This window comes from Heliangelus exortis, chromosome 30 (genome assembly GCF_036169615.1).
Source record: "Heliangelus exortis chromosome 30, bHelExo1.hap1, whole genome shotgun sequence".
Lineage (NCBI taxonomy): Eukaryota > Metazoa > Chordata > Aves > Apodiformes > Trochilidae > Heliangelus > Heliangelus exortis.
This window is the reverse complement of record NC_092451.1, coordinates 1,712,068-1,733,180: the sequence shown is the minus strand read 5'-3', so window position 1 is coordinate 1,733,180 and position 21,113 is coordinate 1,712,068. Positions and strand designations below refer to the sequence as shown.

Here is a 21,113-nt window from a genome sequence, read left to right as displayed (position 1 = left end):
TCACTGGAATTACTCCATTCTGTCAGCCTGTGGTCATTACAGGCCAATGGGAGCAGTACCAGTATTAAAATTATGCACTTGCTACACTACTGGGTTTTTTTTCTGTATTGAAAAATGGCACTACTAATACAATTTTTATAAATAAATAAGCTGGGTGACAGAAAGACAAAGTAACTTGCCAAAACAATATGCTATAAGAACAACAAAGGAAGGAACAGGAAGTTGTCCCATTCTAGTTGGGGTGGGGAAGAGTTCCCAGAGGAATTAAGGAAATTCAGGACCTTTTTACAACAGTTTTCTCTCCCCTCTGTGCATCACCCAGTGCACACACTGCTCCTGCACCCCACAGCACACTTGCTCTCAGCCCTAGCAAGTGCTGACAGGGCCTACCCCAATTATAACCCAGCAACCCACAGGATATTTTTTATTGCAACATTACCTTTAAAACGCTTCAATCATTTTTTGTCATTATTTGTCATGGCAACGACAGCTGAGGCTTTTCTTTCCTGGCCCTCCCATTAATTCCACCCTCAACTCTCAGCTCCTTTTGCTCTTTGAACAGGACTGATGTTGATTTGCTGTCCTATTGGCACCTCAGAAGGGGCTCAGCACCCTCCTGGTCTTTTTTGCCATTCAGCATCAGCCAGATCCCGGATTTTCCTCCCCAGATCTGCACAGGGAACCACCCAGCAACAGCACTGCAGGCACAGCCCAGGTTCTTCCCTCACCCAACCTCTCTCTTCCTACCCTGTGGACCAGAGGAGCTGTAGCTACACCCCAGGGAACAGGAGGATTCCTCCTCTTCCACTTCTCTACTGGGGGGATGCCTTAAGGAAAATTTTTCTTTGATGATCTTAAACCATGCCATATGGCTTTAGGGCAATTCAAGTCAAGTTGACTAGAAACCCTTTATTTTCTCTTTATTCTGGGAGGTGGAAAGCTACCATAGCACTTCATCTATATAGTTCACCTTAAATCTTAATACCACACTTAATAATATTACAACACTATTATAAAAACTCTTATACAAAGGCACAGAAAACACAACTTGTGCTTTATCACTACCCTGGCATTTTCTGTTCTTGTTTTTCATATTGAGTGGTACTGAGTAACTTAATCAGACAAAACCAAACAAAACCAGGACTAAGAGCACAGGGCTGGTCCCTGACACAGGGGATGGGACCCACCTTCATCAAACCCAAGAATGCCATTCCGAGCCATTTTCTTTTACCTTTTTAACATTAATAAAGTCAACTTGATTTCCTCCCCCGACAGCACTGGGGTTTGTTTGGGTTTTGAAGTTTCCAGTTCTGTGTTTGGTTGGGTTTGATTGTTTTGGGTTGCTTGATTTGTTTGTTTACTTATTTCAGTTACTTTTTGTTTCCACCCTCTCCTCTAAGCTCTCGCGTTCAACCACAAAACTGACACCACACCATACCTTGAAAACCGAGGTTCCTTTTCTTCCTTTCCTTTTCTTCCTCGGCTCTGTCCCTTCACAACAAACACCCCTGCGGATTTAACACACTTTGAACTTCCTACAAGTCAAGGACGGAAAAACCCCAGCACAAAACGCCTCTTCCTGCTCGAACCGGGCTGATTCGGGTCTCCCCTCACCCCCAGAACGGACCCTTCCAGAACCTTCCCGCCCGCCTCGGGCCGCAGCCGTTAACGGTCGCACCTGAGGGTCTTCGCGCACCACAGACACCGCCATCTCCTGAGGGAAGCCCCAGCTACACAGCGACGGTAAGAACGCTCGTGGGGGTTTTTTGTTTGTTTGCTTGCTTTTGTTTGGTTGGTTTGGGTTTTTGTTTTGTTTTGTTTTGTTTTTTTTCCCCTCAAAAACCTTCTCTAAGAGCCCCCTGCTCTGATCCTCTCCCACTGAGGGCTTACGGGGTTTTACCGCAGTCTCCACCCAGGACCCCTCAGGGGTTTCGCCACCTCAGCTTTGGGGCTGCGAGAGCCGAACCTTCAACTCGGGTCAGCGACCTCTCCTTGAGGCACTTACGGACCCGAGCCACACGATTCGGCCCCAAACCAGTTCAGACAGAGCCCCGGTGTGGCTCCTTTTGCCTTCATCTGAATGAAGGAGAAGTTTGGGGGGAATTTTCTCACCTTGACTCCTTCCTGTGCATCCAGAGGGAGCTTCCATGCGCAGCTCCAGCAGCCCCAGGGGCCCCGCACAGGGGCTGTGTTTGCATTTAAATGCCCGCAGCCCCTTCTCTTCACCCCCCAGCCTTTCTTTCTGAGCTCCGTTTTCTCTTGCACCTCCCCAGAAATCCCCATCACTCCCGCAGTAACTCCCCCCAGGTGCTCGGTGCCTTCCTGAGAACTGGGAGGTGCAAAATGGAGCACCAGGTGTGTCTGGTGAAGGGCATGTTACAAAAATAAATAAATCAGTTCCCTGTATGCCACCTGTTTGGGGCTTTGCTTATTCTGTAGATCAGTGATTCATCAAGTCGGTTTTAGAGTTTTGTTGCATCTGCTGCACGCAGAGTTTTAAGGTTTAAATTAATCTTGTATACACTGTAAGTAACAGCAAGTTGGCACTTTACTGTGTCTTTTGTAGTCTGCAGCTACACTATGTAATTAAGAGACTTCTAAAAAGTGTGATGAAATACTGTGTATTTTTTTCCCATTAATCTAATGTGGTTTTTGTTTGTGGATTGTTTTTGTTCTAGAGAAGCACATTTACTTCCCACCCTGAGTTGTGTCCCTTTAAAAATGTTTTTTGCAAAGGATGGTATTTAGGAGAAGGGAGTTCTGCTAGTTTTAACTTCATCTCACCTTTGTCTAATAATTTCAATTCCTGTGATGAAACACTGCCTGTAAAGACATACGTAGCAACTAGTTGTCTAAAATTTAAATGAGCCTTGATATGACCTACTCTGAGCAACTCAAAATGTCTTGTATCATTTAAAATACTTTATCTTGGAAGCTCACCAGTAATGGCCCTGTTTTGCAGAGCTAATGAAAAACCTTGTAAGTTGCTTAGGAGTTAGTAAAACAACTATAAGATAAAAGGGAGCAAGGACACGAAAAAAGATTATCCAGGTCTTAAATTAACACTCTCACTGTTGGACCATTTATCTGGTGGCCCTACTTGCCAGGTTAGCAAAGTTCAATTAACAAATATTCGTGATGTGCTTATGATGGGGTGTAATAGAGGTTCAGAGATAGGAAGTGCACTTAATATGTCAGCAGACAGTGAGCAATGTGCAGCCCTGTGCTAATAGACTGTGTTCAACATTCACAAGAAGCCCCCACAGGAGTTTAATTAATGTGTTAGATGGATAGTGCACCAAATAGACAAAAAGTTAAACATGAGTGTTGCGAGTAAATTTGGAGTCTTACATGGTTTATGGTTCATCAACATCCTGGGTTAATTGCTGAGTGATCAATGTGGGGTTTTTGTTTGTTTTTAAACCATGCTGAATGAACTATTGGAATTATACCTGTAGGTAACAAAGGACACACTTTAGCTTTTGAATGTTAATGATGTTTTGTCTGCAGGGAAAATCTAAATATGAACAGAAGTCAGTATTGTCTCGAGGTCAAGATCATCTATGCTCCCAGGAGCTGCTAGAAGCAGCCACCATAATTAAACCTTTTTTTCCTGTCCCTAATAAGTGACATTTTATATGTCATTAGTGTACAAAGCTTTTCCCATGACTGTTGCCCTGATTGTGTCCCATCCCTCTGAGAGAAGTAGGCAAGAGGAGGAAAACAGACAAGAATGAGGACTTTGGAGACCATCATTTTGGTCCTTTGTGATTAATTTCTTTTTGTGCTCTTCGCAAATCCGCATCACATCTCTGGTTTGTGTCTCTCCATTTAAGTGGGTACAAGAAGCTGGTTTTCACTCCTCTCTGGGTGAAGTGGCATTTTGGATCCCGAGACTGAATGCGGAGGATGGGAATTTACACTGAGATGAAGCATCCTTCCCGCTCAGAACGCAGGGAGGCAGTGCTGTTGCATGGAGCTTGTTGAGGAACTGGGCTGTCACTTTCAGGTTCTTTAGAACAGAACGGGGTGCATGTACAGAAACCATCTCCCTGTGACATTTAGGAGCCTGTGGTAGTGTAAACATTGTTCTTTGAAAGGAGAAGGTATGCAGTCTTAAACAAGAAACAACTGCTCTTGCAAAGGGGAAAAAAAACCAAAACAAAATGTGGAAGACAAGGAGAGATAAAATGAAAAAAGGCAGCCATAAATACAATGTGGTGAGATTTTGATTTTTCTGCCATAGGGTAGATAGGAATTAGAGCAGAAGCAAAATTTCTTGTCCATTATGCCTCATTTGCTTTGTGATTTTTTTTTTTCTACTTACTGACAGAAAGCACTGTGGTCTGGGTGCAAAGCACCTGGAAGCTTTTCCTCTGGTTCATCAGCCTCCAGTGTTGAATTGGGTGGTTGACACTCAGATCTTTTTAAAGGTGAAAGTGGGCAGAAAATTCTCACCCCTGCTGTCTTTAGTTCCCATAAGGTGAGCACACTGGCACACAGAGCTTCCCAAATGGCTGTCAAACCACCTGGTAAATCTATAGAACACAGGACCCAGTACAAGGACAGGTCTGCATTGGTGACAGAGTTGCATTAAAATATGGCTTTGGTAAACAAAGTAAACAAAAGCCATTACAACTGGTAAAATTGTCACTGTGTTTCTCTAACCTGCCTTAAGAGTGGAGGATCACAAGTAATTTATTATTTGGGTTTAAGGTCTCAATAGCACTTTCATGTAAATTAGCAGTTGCCCCTACCATGATGAAATATGATCTTTAGGAACAGAGTAATATCAAAATATTTTGTAGTTTGTGTTCTCCTTGTTGTGTTTACTGATACTGAATGAAAAAGAGGAATCAGTTGATGATTATAAATATATCCCAATATATCAGAAATATACCAATAAGAAGACATTTAAGTAAGTAGGTGGCTGAGGTTTTTCCTTGAGTTGTGTGTATATTCTTAGGATGATAGCAGAGGTTTTCTTGGAGAAGGAAGATATCCTGGAAGAATAGAGCCAAGATGTTATTAATGTGAAGCAAAGAGCTGGATTTTTGCTCTCATAGTGTTTTTGATCAGCTAAATGATTTGTTACTTAGGTAGGATCACCTGTATGCAGAGTGCAGTTTGGAAGAAGGAACCCTGGGTCTGAGATGCCTACAGGCTTGAAAGCCTCCTGTTGGCCTTTCTTTCTCCTTCCAGTTCCTTTATATATATGGGGGTTTTTTGCTTGGTTTTTTTTTTTTCCTCTGAAGCAAATTTACTGCTGAAAATAATTTCACCCATCCTCCCTTGGTCAAGTTGCAGCTACTTAAAATGCTGAAAAACATGAGGCACCACATGAAAACAGGATCAGCTGTTCAAGTCAGATCTTACAGAGGATCTTCTACCTGCAGAGCTCCCAGGTTCAGCCTCTGGCTGATCCAGGGGCAGAGATGCAGTTTTCCAGCAGGATTGTAACCAAGCTCTGTGGACAGCACAGCAGGCAGCAGCTGATGACTCAGCCAAGTCTCCAGGGTGCCCAGACATCTAGCTGGTGCTGTTCAATTTTCCAAACCAAATTTTGAGAAGAGCCTCCAAAGCACTAAACCTGCCTGATTTAATTCAGAGGCCATTAAAGACCTCAATTTGGCTCTGAATGTGAAAATTAACATATTTTAAATCTGTTGATTCCCTTAAATTTCTACAGTGATGTATCACTTCAAGCCAGCAGCGCCTCTCTGTTCCTCGAGGACTCTGTGTTTCAGTAGCCTGTAATATTAACAATTAATGCTCAGATTTCTAGGATGGGTTTACTCTAATTTTAATAAAAGGCCTCAAAGGAAGGGTCGGTGAACTGTAAGAAATCAATCTTTCATAAGCAGTATTTGGTTCTCATTGAAATATTTATGAATGATAAAGCTATCCTGACAAGGCAAAGTTCAGCACAGAGGCCACTTGTGACAACATGACAAGGTTTCATAACAGACACTGTGTATAATTAAAGCAAGAATGTAGAATAAAAGCAGAAGATGTGTCCATTTCATTACATAAGTCTTCAAGGAGTAGTAATCTGATGTGATTGTGTATTGCAAGAGGCTGTTCTTGAGTTCAGTCAAACAAAGCCTTCCCTGAGAACATAACTATGAGAAAGTGAAAAAAACTATTAACTTAAACTTGTCCCTGGTATTTCTTAGCTTGATGGATGAGCAGAAAATTTCTGAAATAATAAGTGCATTTATGCTAGTTTAAGCTTTGCATGAAAGGAGGGGGTGGATATTCAGTGTTTTGTCCATATATGGTGTGAGGTAAAATGACTGTCTTGGCTTGTTGAACTTTTGAGATGTAGGAAAATTTTCCCTCTTTTAGACGAAAGTTGCTCAAGTCACTTACATGTTCTGTAGCTGAACTGGGATTAGAAATAATGTATGTTGAGTTTCAATGAATTTTCTCCATGTGTTTCTTCAGGTTTGTCCAGCTGTGTAAATGTGCATAATGTTAGAGGCCAACAATTCTTCCCATTCCAGCCTACAATCACCTCAGCTGCAAGGCATGACATTAGGTGTATTTTGTCTTGTAAAAAGAAAGAAAAATACGATTAATAGCTTTAAAATCTCCACCCAATTCAAAAATGCTGTTTTCATCCACTGAGTTCCACAGACTAAATGCAAACTGTGTAAGGTATTCAGCTTAAACATTGGAAAATGTTTGGAGGGCAAGTAAATACATAAATGTCAGCTACACTTAACCACTTACAGGGAAAAGCAATCTCATTCTGCAGTATGATTAATGTACTTCGAGCTTCCTGAAAAATCTCTTTTCTTGTTTGACAGGGTTCTCTTCCTCTTCCTGTGAAATTGTGTTCGATTTAATCTGAGATGTTTGACTGTCAGAGTGGCCATCTCTCAGCTCTATAATTTTCCCTGCTTGCACTTGCAGCATGAATTAATAGGTCTGGATGACATCAGGGTGCTACTCTTAGAGGTCAGGCAAGAAGGAAAGTTTGAGAAAAACCTACTGTATATGTATATACAAATATCACCAAACCTTGCTTTCAGAAAGGAGTTTTGCAATCCATTAAGTCACAATGGCTTCACAAGTTACCACTTGCAAGCAGAGTGACAATAACAACATCAAAATTAATGTGTTCCATGAATTAGAAATGTGAGGTGAAAATGCTTAGGATAAAGCACAATAAACGTGTGACTGAACTGTGAATTTTGAGTGGAGGTGCTTGGTCACTGCTCAGTAAGACTTATACTGAGAATTTGGTTGGTTGGTATCATGTTTGTTTTCTGGAGCTACAAGGCAGAAATTGTTTTTGCACTCCCTCCCACTCTTAATTTCTGTTCATGTTACTAAGATTTTAAAATCTTTACTAGCTTGATGGACTCTCCTGCCTTTTCTCTGCTGAACACCAGCCAGCCAGTGCTGGCAGCTGCTTTGCATTGGTACAAAACCTGGAAAGGTGTTAGGTCTATGGGAAGGAACCCCATATCTAGCATTTGCTTTCTGGATGCTAAAGGAGAGGTGAAGACATAATGATAAATATTTGTCAGTAGGGAGAATTATGTATCTTCAATTGCACGATTTTACTGCTTATACTGACTTGAATGACACTATCCACAAAGGCTGGTGAAATCAATCTATACAGCAGGGAAGGAAAAAGCTGGATAAATTGCACAGTAAACACAATCTACATTTCAACAGGAATACATTAATTTATAGTAGAATTAGCAACTTTCTGCTAAGAGAATAATGAATATTTGTTAAGGTTTACCGTATTAAAAGAAGAACAAAGAAAGGAGAAGCCCTAATTGTGTTTGATTCACAACCTCACCACTATTGTAAGAAAAACTAACTGTGAACAAAGCAATCATCTGCCTTGTATTCTTGGAAACTAACACAAATACTGGTTATCCATTGCCATTATTTTCAGCATTATTTCCCATCTTAATTGCAATGAGAAACAGAGAATAAAGGAGCCATTTCAGATTACACAAACTATTGCTTTCTTAAGCTTCTTAACACTAATTCTTACTGGGGTCTGGTTTTGTTCTTTTCTGTCCTTCTCACCTTCCTGTGAGGCTGAAAATATTCTAGTGATGTCAGTACCTTACATCTGAACTATCTTCACAGGGCTATAAAGTGTAGAGAAGGTTTTACTGTGTAGCAACAGATCAGAGTTTATACATAAAGTGTTTATCTCATTGCATTAGAAAAGACAAGTTACTTCAGCCCATCTGAAGTAATTGTGTTACTTTACTTATCCAGATAGATGCTGCCATAATACTAATACCAGTTGGCTTCATGCCAGTACATTTAAAAAGTGTGTTGCTCTTGACTTCTGTGTTCATCTTACTTGTAACTTGATTTATTTCAGTCATTGGGCCAAAAATGCCCTTCCAAATTGTCGCTTCTTAAGGGCAACTCTCGGAAAAATACAGACACAAATCAGTTCCCAAAATAAAAAGGTCAACTAGTATTAGTTGACCTTTAGTTCATTTACAGAACTCTGTGGAATTAGCAATGTACTCTTAAATTGCTTCTTGATTGAGGACTTTTGCCTCATTAATCCGAAACAACCTATGAACACTGTTAAAGCCTAATAGGATAATGAGTGAGACTTCAGAGACCATGCAGTCTGCACTACAGAAGGCAGCAGTCTGCTTTGTCATACTGAAATACACAAACAACAGCAGAAAGCCAGTAAAGCAGAAAGGCCTTTGCTGTTTATAACAAGAATGCCTCCCCTAATTGTTCCATGATAAAGACCCCGAAGCTCAAGTTGTTAAAGTTCCCTTCAAATATCCACAGCCTGGATTTTTGCTAGTGCAAGCCAGAGAGTTCTAAGAGGCAGCTGGAGACAGAGGATGTGTTAGTGCAGACATGGCTGTGCACAACCACACAACCCCTGTCACCAATGCAAGATACAGTAATGTGCCCACAGGTTTCTACCAAAATAAAATCAGTGGGGTGCAATATACCTTCTGGTGACTCCCTCCTCCAATCACTCATGCAGAATTTTCTCATCTAGTTTTCTTCTGGCTTCTTGCAGTTGCTTCACAGGATGGACTTTTAGCTGTATCATGGTCTTCTGACATTCACTATGAGTTATTTTAATCTTCTATTTGTTTGCCATCCTCTTTTTGTTCTTTGTTTCCTTTGAAATAGAAAACTTACTTAATCTTTGTTGTTACTTATCAGGAGTTTGTCCATACTGATGTCTGTGAACTGTTTCATTCAAGCTTACACAGTGGACAAAGGACTCCAGGCAGACCTACAGGTTTTGCTACTGTTGCCCAGTTTAGAATTGCTGCCAGCTTAATATTTCAGTATGATTTGATTTCTCCATGTTTTTTACTAAGGTACTGCTACTCTCCCTCCCACCACCCTCTCCTTACCTTCTCACTTTCAAGGAAGAGAGTTCTGTCTTGGATATTTAGGTATCACCAGCTCAGCTGAACACTGCACCTAGCTTTGCACATAGAAACAGCAAATTAACAGTGTGATGTTATTACCCTAATCTTTATGTTTCCTCACCCATCTTTTTAGATGCTGTTTGTGCCTCTGACCTGGAGTTGCATGTGTAAATTAAACAAAAAATAAACTCTTAAGCTCTGGGAGCAGGTTTTCTTTTAAAAGAAAATACTTCAGAAAATTTCTGGTGCTGTTACGAATAATAATGAGAATAATGAAGAAATTTCCTTTGTTAGGGTTTAAAAAAAAATCCTGAAAGCATTGGGAAGCATGGAGGGAAATATTAGCTTTCTCTTGCAACTTACCCCCAGTCAGCAAGAGCATTCACTCAGCTTATCTCATGGTCAAGGAGGGGCAGAGTTCCCACCTCCCACATTTCTGTAGCCTCAACACAGCTGAGTGGATTGCTCCTTTATGTCTTCACAGGTAACACCCCCCTCCCCCTTTTTTTTTATTAATATCAAAAGACATTTTCAGCCCTGCAGGAAAGAGACAGCATTACAGTTTGGTCTCATGTTGAGTTATTAATTTAAGTAAAAATTTCAATTTCAGATAGCCTGAGGTTTATCTTCTGCATTGGCAGCCCCTCATCATTCCAGGAGTGTCCCTAGTAATAACCTTTGCCTGCCTCATTACCTTTTTGCATGCATAATAGCACCTTGTACTGTGGGATTAAAATAAGCATGGATAAAAATGGTGTATGTTTAGGGTATGTTATAATGGCTTCTTCACCTGTTCAGAAAAATTACACTGTTCAGCATGTAGCTCCTTTTTCTTCAAGGAGTATCGAGGGGAAAAGGCACTTTTTAAAGACCAGCATCCATTTTACTGCACACATATGTAAGCTCTATAAATGTATTGCAGGGTTCTAACGAGGCTGCTTTCTGCAAATGTTTTCTCCAAGAGTATTAGATGGCAGACAGTATTAAAAAGAAAAAATAATTAGTCAAGGACAAAGTGAAAGGAAGGTAAAAAGAAAAAAATCACAGCACCTTTTCGTAAGTCAAATTTTAATTGAACTTCTATGCAGCAAAACTGTTAACTGGTTTTTTTCCCCATAAATGTGAATTACAAAGGTTTTGCCACTCTGCTACAGCCCCATGAATTAATTTGATGACAACACATCCTTTAAAGAACAACTATTGCTTCTTTGAAAAAGGTGTAAGTCAAGCCTAAGCTTAATGTGCTTTTTTGTTGCCTTGAATTTTGGTATTATTGGTATGTTCATAAACTCAGGATCTCTGTTGTTTGTTTCCTACTCAGTCCCAGTTCCCTGAATCTGACACTTCTCTAGATAGCTCTGATAAGCAGATCATGATAATGAGTAGTAAATGATTGCTAGATGTGGGCAAGCTTCTAAGAAGTAAAATGAAATGTTTCTAGATAATAATAGGGAAAATGTTGATGTATCTATCTATCTATCTATCTATCTATCTATATGAAATGGGGGTAAAGAAATTGAGGCTCTTACTGTCAGAAGTGTTCATCACCCACAAATGGTATGGTATTTCTCAAAAGACCATAGCTTCTAATTAGCACCTTTAGAAATTCAGATTTTTTTTTTCAAAAGATGTGTGCAACCCAGCAACTCCCATTAATCACAGGATTGGTAATAATTGTTCCTGTGTGTCATATGAGAAAAGACTTGGATGCTGTGCTTTTGGAAGGGATGTGACATGCACCTCAAGGGATGTTTTGGTAGTCAGTATTTTCATGCGAAGGGGAAACGTGAGTGTGGTTTTAAGGTATATTTGTATCTTCCCAGTTATGAGTTGCCTCAGGAGCTGCACATAACTTTGACAGTGTTATAGGATAAAATAAAGGGAGTAAGAGTAGCCCAGTTGTAACTGCTTTAATGACAAAAATACTTCTGTGGAGAAAGGAATGTTGAGGGGAAAGTGTAAAATGTTTGGTTTTACTTTATTTTTTGGGACTGTGACCACTCCGGATGCCTCAACAGCAAAACAGAAATGACTGAGCATGTGTAGTTCTTAATAAAAAGTTTTTTTTGGTGGAAAAGGTAAAATCAGAGCAGAGCTGATCAAAAAAGATAATGTCTGACTGGTGAGGGAAAAAAGAGATTACAGGAGAAAAGTAACAAAATGATTGTGAGAATGAAAATACCATGTAAGGCTTACTATAAAATGAGTAAAGCATCCCAGAGCACTCAGAACACCTTATTTTATCCCAGAAATTAATGTGCCACTCACATAGTAATCTAAGATGTCAGTAAAAGACTCTTTATTAATAAATAACTGATATGCAGTAATTTACGTCTGTACATTTATCCTCAAAAGGCTATAGCCATACAATTTCTGCAAACTCTACATAAAACATCCAAACTGTCCATTATTACTTTTTCAGTACAATATAACACAGCTGTTTGGCATTACCAAATATATATATGTATATATATTTATATATGTACATGTGCTGAAAAAAGAAGCCAGTGCAGCCTTTTCCAAGGAGTCTTTCCCAAGTATTTTACTGTACAACATTCAGAATTTACATTGATAGAACAAGGCACAGAAAGTGTGATATGAAGCCAAGGCCATGCTTTTTACTTCAAGTTCTTCTGTCTCTCTTCCCTATTCCTTCAGCTTCATACTAAAGAAAGCATTCAAACCTCTGCTCTTTTTTCAGTTCTAAACACACTGAAACTGTGGGGAGATGCAGGGGGAGGGAAGAATGCTCAGTCAAACGAGCAAGAACCAAGAACATTTTTTAGAACCTATTAATTTTGAAAATAAAGGAGCAGAAGAGTAAATAGGTCTCTCTAGAGGAATACTCGTGGGGTTTCTGTTTGGGGTTTGTTTGTTTGTTGTTTGGTTTGGCTTTTTTTTTTTTTGCAAATTCCTCTTTATTATATATTTGATTAGGTTATAGTTCCCCCTCCTCTTTTCACCAAAAGGCTGGTCAAAAGTTTTTTAAACTTGAAAATGTAGTGTCTGTTGTTCAGTTAGCTCAAGTCATGCATAACACTGTTTTAAGTCTCACCAGACCAACCAGCATCACGTTTCACCTCATTCAAATTATCAAAGGTGTCCACTAAACGTTTTTGTATCCATGTATAAACTGAGATTTGCAGAGTTACAGTGGGCATGAATTTGATTAAGAGGTGGGAGGAGGCAACTACATCTCCCAAAGTCACAAATGATGTCAGTTTGCTGTTCCCAAATACATGCAAGTATAGATATGTCACATCCCCAAAGAGGTGCAGGTGTTGTGTGTGTCTGTGTGCTGCTTACTGATCAGGGAACTTTGTGAGGTTCAGTAATGGCTTCTGGGGTTTAGATTGAAAGTGGAAGGAATGTAAAAGTCTAGAGCTTCATGTGAAAATATTCCTCCCTCCCCCTCCAACTTCAGTGTACAAATGGGGGAAATCTGAAGGAATTGATTGAAAAACATAATCACCACAAGGTTACTGTTCCAGATTGGACTATGGGAAATACCAGACATTTTTTTAATCTGCCAAAACAAAGCTTCGGTCAGTTCTCAGCAAGGATTTTAGAAACATTCTGTTTCCTGCAGCAAGTACACTTGCTGTTAGATCCATGTCTTCCTCCTTCTGCTATATCAGAAAAAAATTTCAACAGGCTTGGTGCAGAACACCTTTAACTTCATTATGTGCTACACATTTCCTTTTGGGATTAGACAGTAAGATTTATAGAGAGACCAGATAACACAGGGGTTTGACATCATCTTAAATCTGCAGAAGTACATTTTCAACCAAGGTTATCACACCAGGGGCAGACAAACTAAGTAGCTGCTGACAAAACCACGGTTCTACAGTAGGTGAGTGTCTAATTCTGTTAGATTACAGTACACTACATTACAGATCAGGGATGGGCCATCTAATCTCCCTATCCCTTAGCTAAATTTTCACAAGTGACTTCAGCTCTAGTTACCCTGTGACAGCAAAGGTGAGGAGGCTACCCACTGAATCCTGGCTCACCTGGATTCCCTTGTAAAGCACAAACCAGTTATTCAGTACAATTGAACAGCTTATTTAAAAGCAGTTTTTGCAATAGCTTGAAAATTACAATACACCCCTACCCACCCAAGCCCCAGACAAGAAACACTAGTAGAATCTGTACTATTCACCTCTAATACAAAAAATATAGTGGCAAATTCCTAAACATTTATATTAATTTTGGACAGAACAGTGAACATGGATACCAACAGATCTTTCTTTCAACTTGCAGCAGTGAGTAGAACATCAGTTCTGTTCTCTGCACTGCAGACACTGTTACTATCACATGATTCTCTAAATTATTCTTTAATCTTAAGAGTGATTTATTTATTTTTGTCCATGTTGGAAAGGAGATACTTGCTACCATGTATGTTAGTACTAGCAATGAGAGAAAAGAGCTGGACTGTGTGTTACAGAAAATGATTCATGATCTTTTGCCAGCGTGTTGAGGTGTTGGTTTTGTTTGGTTTTTTTTTTGCTCCAGGTATCAGGTGTTAAACACATAGCATTTTAAGTTACTGGATTTGTTCAAGAATCCTTTACATTTTAAATAATTTTGACTAGACAATCACTATATATCCAAGAAAGGATATATGTGCCATTTTACATGCTGCTGCAGAAAAACCACCAGCCTCTTCTGAAGCAGAAATAGTGTCAAAAGACTAATTTTACCAAAACATATACAACAACTGAACAATCCATAGAAAACACTCTTTAGTAGCTTTAACATGAAAAGGGCTCTCAATGAATAATGCTTGACCATCTCTACTGCTGTAAATAGTGGGAGACCCTGCTAGCTATAATTCAAATTAGTAAAAGAAAGGCTAGAAAGACAAATCTTCAGATCAATAACTTTAAAATAATCTCCTGTTTTCCACTCAATTAATTACTATCCAAGAAATTATGCATCCCTTTGCTTAAATCTGTGTTTTATAGGCAAACATAGGCTAGAAAAAATATAAATATTTCAGTTGATGAGTGCAAGTCCCCAAGAGTTCCTTGCTTGTTTTAGCTGTATATTTTTTGTACTGGAAAATATTAAGTGGAATTCATCAGTTACTGAGTGTTTTAAAACCCTCATATAGCACTATCTTTCCAGTGGAAAAAAAAAAAAGGACCATGGAATCCTACAAGATCCCTATTTTAGTCCTTTATGCTGAATAAGCTTCTCTCTTAACCTGTTAAAAGCAAACAGGTGCACAGAACTATAGGGTAGACCAGCTTTTGCCAGAGCAAAAAACAACAACAAAAATAATTCCCTGTATGTTAAGAGAGAATTGTGTCAGTAGCTGGCCATTTATTACAAAGACCAATAAAATTTTTGTGGGAGTACATCTTGGTTTTATGGGACTTTCACTGGTAAATGAAGTTTGAATTTAAATCTACAGAGCAGGGTTCCTTTCCTTGTGGTTTAAAGGATTTTAATGTAAGTTAGTAAGACTGCAAAAGCAGTGTCATAAAAACTGTAAATTAGCTTTATGATGCTGCAGTCTGGTGGAGCTGTGAAGGGCCCCATTTTGGTGACAAAACTGTAAGTCAATTTTAAAATGCAACTATTAGTCTTAAATGACTCACAGCACAGAAATATCTGGAGAAAGTGCTTAGGAAGATCACAATATAATAGAGCAGATTCTTTGGTGATGTAAAATCAAAATGGCTCTTTCACCAAATCAGACTCAGAGCAGCGAGATGGAATCTCAAGTGTGTAACATCACATTTCTCCTTGTTTTACTTTCCAGTTTGAGAAGAGGTTTTAAAAATTATTTTATAAGATAGGGCAAAGGAATACATTTTTTAATTCAGGTATCTAATCCTGCTTCAGATGCTCCTTTACATTTGTAATTTGGATCAAATCATATATATATATACACATATTTTAACATAGATGTTAAAATGTGCTTCTGGAATATAAAGATCACTAATAATGGTTAACATATCTACTTATATATTTGTTTGCACACAAGTTCTACATCTTTCTGAGAGAATATTGTGTGGTCAAGAACACTTACAGCAGCCTTGTGGGGAAGCTGGCAAAAGACAGCTGCTTTCAGCTGTAGCAAATAGGAAGCAAACATTTAACATCTTTTACTTGTTCAGCTGTTTGCTAGTGGTAACAAAATTCAGGTGGCTGCCTCATTTATGTGATAGCAGAAGCATTTACCTAAAAACTGTTTTAACTTCTCCATCTCTAAAACTGGGGCTGTGCATAATAAAAGGAGGGGAACTGGCATAAGCCTCAAGAAGTGCTTAGTGCTATTAATATCATCCCATGATGCTAACACAAAACAACAGAAAGAGAGCATCTGAAAACAGGCATGTCTGTAACAGACATATCAGGTAATCAACTGATGCAGTTGGGGGGGGGGGAATAGAAAAAAACCTGTAGCCTATTTCTCCACTCAGATGTCTGACTTGATTTATCATCCAGCTACTGCCTACCAATACTCATCATTATCATGGAGAACAAAAAAATTGTTTTATAATTTTTTTAATGATTTTGATATCACCTCTGCCAGTCTACTGAGCAATGTAAAATTAAAATCCTTCCTCAGGCCCCAAACTGAAGAGTTTTTCTGGCATTGTAAAAACCTTTGCCATTTATTCCTTTTCAATCCACTAACTCAACACTAGACTTCAGTGGATTTTAGATCTAACTTGGATTTTGGTGTGCACCCAGACCCTGTCAGCCTGGAGGCTCCTTAGATGTACTTTGGAGGAAGTCAGTCTGGACAGCTTCTGGTTTCTCTCACTAGAATTTACCACACATTCAGCAGGAAGAGCTGAGTGGTGTTGCTCGTAGAGGTTTTCCAAAGCTACCCAAGGTCTTGAAAATAAACACTGCATTTCCCAAAAAGCCTTTAAAGTCTGAGTTCCATACAGCAGCTCTCTTTTGCCCCATATGCAAAAGAGAGCCCATATGTGGCTCACACACATTTGGAAAACAAGAGTATAAAATACATACTGCTCTTTGGAATGGCAGGAATATGGTACAGCACCTGCAGAGTAGTTCTTAAGTCTCTGCTATGGTAGCTAATCTAAGCTAGTTTGAAAATTAAAACTGCATCTGAAGAGAAGCTGAGAACAAATTAACTGCTGGAGAGACTGTCACTGGTTTCCCAGACAACAACAGCTCACTTGAAACTCCACCACTTCTCTCTGGATGCCATTACTTTTTTTTTCTTTTTTCTTTTTTTTTTGTAATTCATGACATTTTGTCCAATAAAGAACAGGTTTCTGAGGAGGAGGACTGGAAGTCACTAGAAATATAATTCAAATGCAGATAGAACTATGTGCTGCTGAAAACAGTGACAGCTTGCTGCCAAATAAGCTGGTATTTTTGTCTCAGTCTTAAATATGCTTGCAGCCATTATGATTTCCCACTGCAAACAGGAACTCTCATGTCAGGCTTCATGAAATAGTAAAGTGCAGAAAATGTTTGGGTAAGTCTAAGTATTTATAAGTCTAAGACTATTCCAGTCTGCAGAGCTGGGAAAACAATGAAATTTGCAATTTCAGATCAGTGAGAACAAGGAAAGTCTTGCATCAACAGTTGTTCATCATACTGCTCAGAACTGAAATCTTGGGTTGAGAAATAATTTCACATTATAGATTTGCACACTGAGTATCCACCCTTTGGTCTATCACACTCAGCCAAATGCAGGGGTAAAAAAACCAATGAATACTCACTTGATTTTCAGTTTCTTGCATTTCCATGAATCTCCTTAAGTCTTGTATTCCTGCTTTACACTGCTTCTGTTCCTGTCACCAACACTGAGAGCCTAGACCCAGAGCTAATGAGCACCTTGGCTAACTTTAAAGAATATATGAGTAAAGACAATGGTTAAATTTGGCTCCAGTAAAAGTTTGCTACCAATTTGGTTCCAGTTCCACCAGGACACTCGCAGTGGCAGCTCTCTTTTTGGTTTAGTTGAAGTGAAAAATAATTTTTGTATGAAACTGATAAAAGTTGAGAAGACTTCTCTGGTTAAATGGTGGTTTTAGTGGTAAAGGCAACATATTTGGAACTACATCAAGTGTAACAGGGCCAGTTTTATGTCCTGTGAAATATCCACATTGTATAATGAGATGAAGCCAAGGCTTGGCAGTACCATGTTGGGTTTACTGCTTAAATCTGAAACTAAACAAAAATGAAGCCATGCCAATTCACTTTACCTCTATCTTTACCTTTTAGTTTAGCCCCAGAACATGAAGTAATAAAAAAAAAAAAAATGTGCAAACTTGCTAAAATAGGGCTTGCGATTTTCTGCATTTTATTTGGTTACTTAAATGCCCCACAAAGAAACATTTTTTGCCTAAGTGAATGGTTGCAGACTAGGGACTTCAGAAAATTTCTCTCTCACACACATTTAATTTCACAGAGCAGGGTTTGGTTCTGCTGTTTTGTGATGGGCAGGAAAGCACTGCTGCAAATGTATATTCATTAAGTGACTGAATTTTTGAAAAACTGATTGGAATACAAATTACAGAAATTAAATAGTTATGAGATCTTCTGGTTCCTCAGATTCTCAATTTTCCTGTAGCAGATAAAGTGACAACATGATGCTATCAAATAATGTTTTGAAACAACTTGTTTAGTGTGGTAAGTTAGAAATGCAGGACGAAGGGACTCCAGGCCCCAAAAGACAAACCTTTAAACTAGGATTAATCTCTGCTGGCTCTATATATTCAGTAACTTATTTGTTGATTTTCATTAGGCTTTATATTAGCCCTAATGTTTCATAAATACATCATGTCATAATATTTAACTTTTATGGCTCTGTATCTCACTCCTTCCTGCTCCGGAAGGATAAATGTGTGGTTTTGTTTTTGACATTAAAACATGAATTTTGAATGAGAGAGGGACAGGGAGAAGCTTGGTTTTCCTTATTACCAAGATGATTTTTAACAGGGTTGCTTCTGCTCCTCTAACTGAAAGCTGCATTGTGGAAATGAGTGTCTGTTTCCATACACTGCAGAAACCCTTGTTTCCTCCCTGCCAAAGAGAATCTCTAGTGTAATAGTCAAAGCTGGCCATCAGTTCTTGAATTGAAAAAGTGACTAAAGTCCATTTTGTCTGCTGTAGTTGAAGTCAGGCTCTTCAATCTCAGTTTCTGTTATGTCTGAGATTTTGGAGTGTGTCCTTCCTATTTCTTCCAGGGCACAGGCGAGGGAGTCAAGGTCACCATCGTGTTGATGTTGGGCTTCCCAGAGGTCCAGAATGACAGCAGATGGACTGCTTTGTGCAGCAAAATAGGAGAGATTCCTAAAAGGAGAAAAAAAGGAGTAACAAAACAAATGAGGAGAAGTATATGCTGGAGCCCCCATGAACTTGCAAGTGTCCTCTGTTATGCCTAGCACTATGGGTGTGTTTAAAAAGCTGAACACCCTTTCCTTAGAAGAAAAAATTTGCAAAATATGCAATTAATTTTGCAATACAAAATACATAGATAAGAAGCCCAGACAACAGGGTACATGAAATATATTTTTATATAAAATGTAGCCTCTTAAGTCCCTTAAACCAATGCTTTCATAGTAAAAAGCTGTGCCAAAGTCCTTCTGGAGTCCTGTACTTTACTGAAACCCCACTCTTTTGGGTGTACAAATAGTTGAGTCCAGAACAAACTGACCTTAGAGGGCAACATCAGGCAGGACAGGGCACAGGGGCTGATTCAGAGGAACAAGTGGTTTCTGATTTCAGTAGCTAGTTGCATATAAAAGGATCTATGTACTACAGTTTATCCTCCAGAGGAAGTATGGTAATTACTATGAACACATCTTTAACATGAGCAACAAACAAAAAACCCCATAACAGTAGCAAATTATTCCTGTTGCATATGTAAATGTTCACCTTTTAAAACTGCCTGCCATTACCTGTTAATGCTGTTTTTTTGTGCTAACATCTGCCAGTCTTTGCCTTTGGCATTGGGTGTGTCAAACGTTGCACAGATCCGCTGTCTGATGGAGTAGGGGATTTTGAATGCTTTGGGACCCATCTGTGCGGGGAAGTTGCTGTCATCATGTGCAAAGAAAGTGATGGTTTCTCTTTCATTCTACACAGAACAGAAAAGCAAAGCAGTTATGGGGCATCAGGCTTCTGCCCACCTTGTGTCTGTGGGTGGCTCTTGAGCACAGTAACAGAGTAACACCGAGTCCTGCTTAGACACAGGGAACCCAGAGGGATTTCTGCACAGAACGGAAAGAGCTCAAGTGCAGACAGTTCCCTGCACTTTCTGCTGCCTCGTTATGTGGGGATCTACCTGCACTGAGCCTGTCTACATTACCTGCTCCTGAGATTCCAGATATAGGTTATAGAATTGATAACAGAAAATAACACTGAAGAGTACTTTTCTAATTTGTGAAGAAACTTCTAGGCCATCACAAACACTTATATAAACCCCCATTTAAAACGGTGTCACTTTCCTCCTACAAGTTTCCTCTTTTTGTTTATTTTTGGGTTACAGAGGAAGTCCAACAGAGCTGAGTGGCAGATAGAACACGTATGGGTTTTTAATTCTTTAATTACTAAAGCCTAAAATATTGACACATAAACCTCTCAATTGTGATTTTTATTTTTATTTTTTTTTAAAACACCTGAATTCTTTAAGTCTCTCAGCTCTTCCATATTAGAAATCTCTTTGGAATCCAAAGCCTTTGGAATCCAGCCCATTCTTTTCCTATGAAGTTATATCAGTCTTGTGTAATAGAGTCACGTTTCCATGCGTTATTCGTTTCAGTACAATGCAGCATAAATATTAAATAACAGTGATGCTATAGTCTTTTCATATAACATTTATGACACATCCCAAAAGTCATCCATGCAGTATAATAGTGATGCTGCAGATACAGCATACTGTCTGTTTAAATTAAATATGCAGAACAATAGCAGATTTTCATACCCTGCACATATGAGATAAGCTACTGCTACCTGGTTAGTCCAGGGAATTATAAAGCAGCGAGCAATTGAAGCATTCAGTTGTTGTTTATATATTTATTTTGTAGTCATATTACCCTCATTCTTCAATCACTTTTTGAGATAGGCATGAGAAAGCCTCCCATACTAGCAAATCCATTTTAAGACAGAATTCTAACATGTTCTGGGGACTTGTGGACAGATAAGTCCTTTTTTGGCAGCAGCAACGTTATATTGAAATAAATATAGAACGACAGCAGCTTTTTGTGAAATAACAGTAAAAAACTGGAAAAACATTTGGCTGTATATTTGAGGATTTTTTTTTTTACAAAATTGTATTTGTGGTTTTCTTACTTAGTTGCTGCATTCTCTGTATAGTACTTTTAGTAGCGGGCATATATATTTAATCCATAAGTATTAATCCGGATTAATCAACAAAGATACTCAATACTCTAAAATATGCAGCTGAAGTTTTCATTGCTGTAGGACACATCACATGTTTGGTATCTTTCACCAGTGACTAAAGCTGTGGTCCTTACAAGACATTCTGTGTATAAAAAGATGAATAAGTGAACATTCTGTGGGCCTAACAGCATACAGGCAATCCATTCTTTTCAGCTCAGTGCTCTTCAAACTATGCAAAAACTTTATGCAAGAAAACTGTTACCACTAGCTCAAATGTTGTCTTTAGGTTGGACATTAGAAAGAATTTCTTTAGGGAGAGGGTGCTCAGGCATTGGAATGGGCTGCCCAAGGAAGGGGTGGATTCTC

General features: G+C 39.0%; 2 protein-coding genes across 6 annotated transcripts in view; one reads left to right on the top strand and one right to left on the bottom strand.

Annotated features, from left to right (window-relative positions):
• BRF2 (BRF2 general transcription factor IIIB subunit) overlaps nt 1-21,113 on the top strand; it is a 437,620-nt gene that overhangs the window by 356,443 nt on the left and 60,064 nt on the right. The window lies entirely within an intron of this gene.
• Nucleotides 11,679-21,113, bottom strand: part of UNC5D (unc-5 netrin receptor D) — a 106,227-nt gene continuing 96,792 nt past the window's right edge. For 4 of the 5 annotated variants that reach the window (XM_071729224.1, XM_071729226.1, XM_071729227.1 and 1 more), the window contains 2 exons: nt 19,304-19,482; nt 17,681-18,695 (listed from right to left, as the gene is read on the bottom strand). In XM_071729224.1, the coding sequence (XP_071585325.1) occupies nt 18,491-18,695; nt 19,304-19,482 (384 nt within the window). In that variant the 3' untranslated portion in view covers nt 17,681-18,490. Of the gene's footprint in view, nt 18,696-19,303; nt 19,483-21,113 lie in introns of all 5 variants that reach the window. The other variant, XM_071729225.1, reaches the window with a different exon arrangement.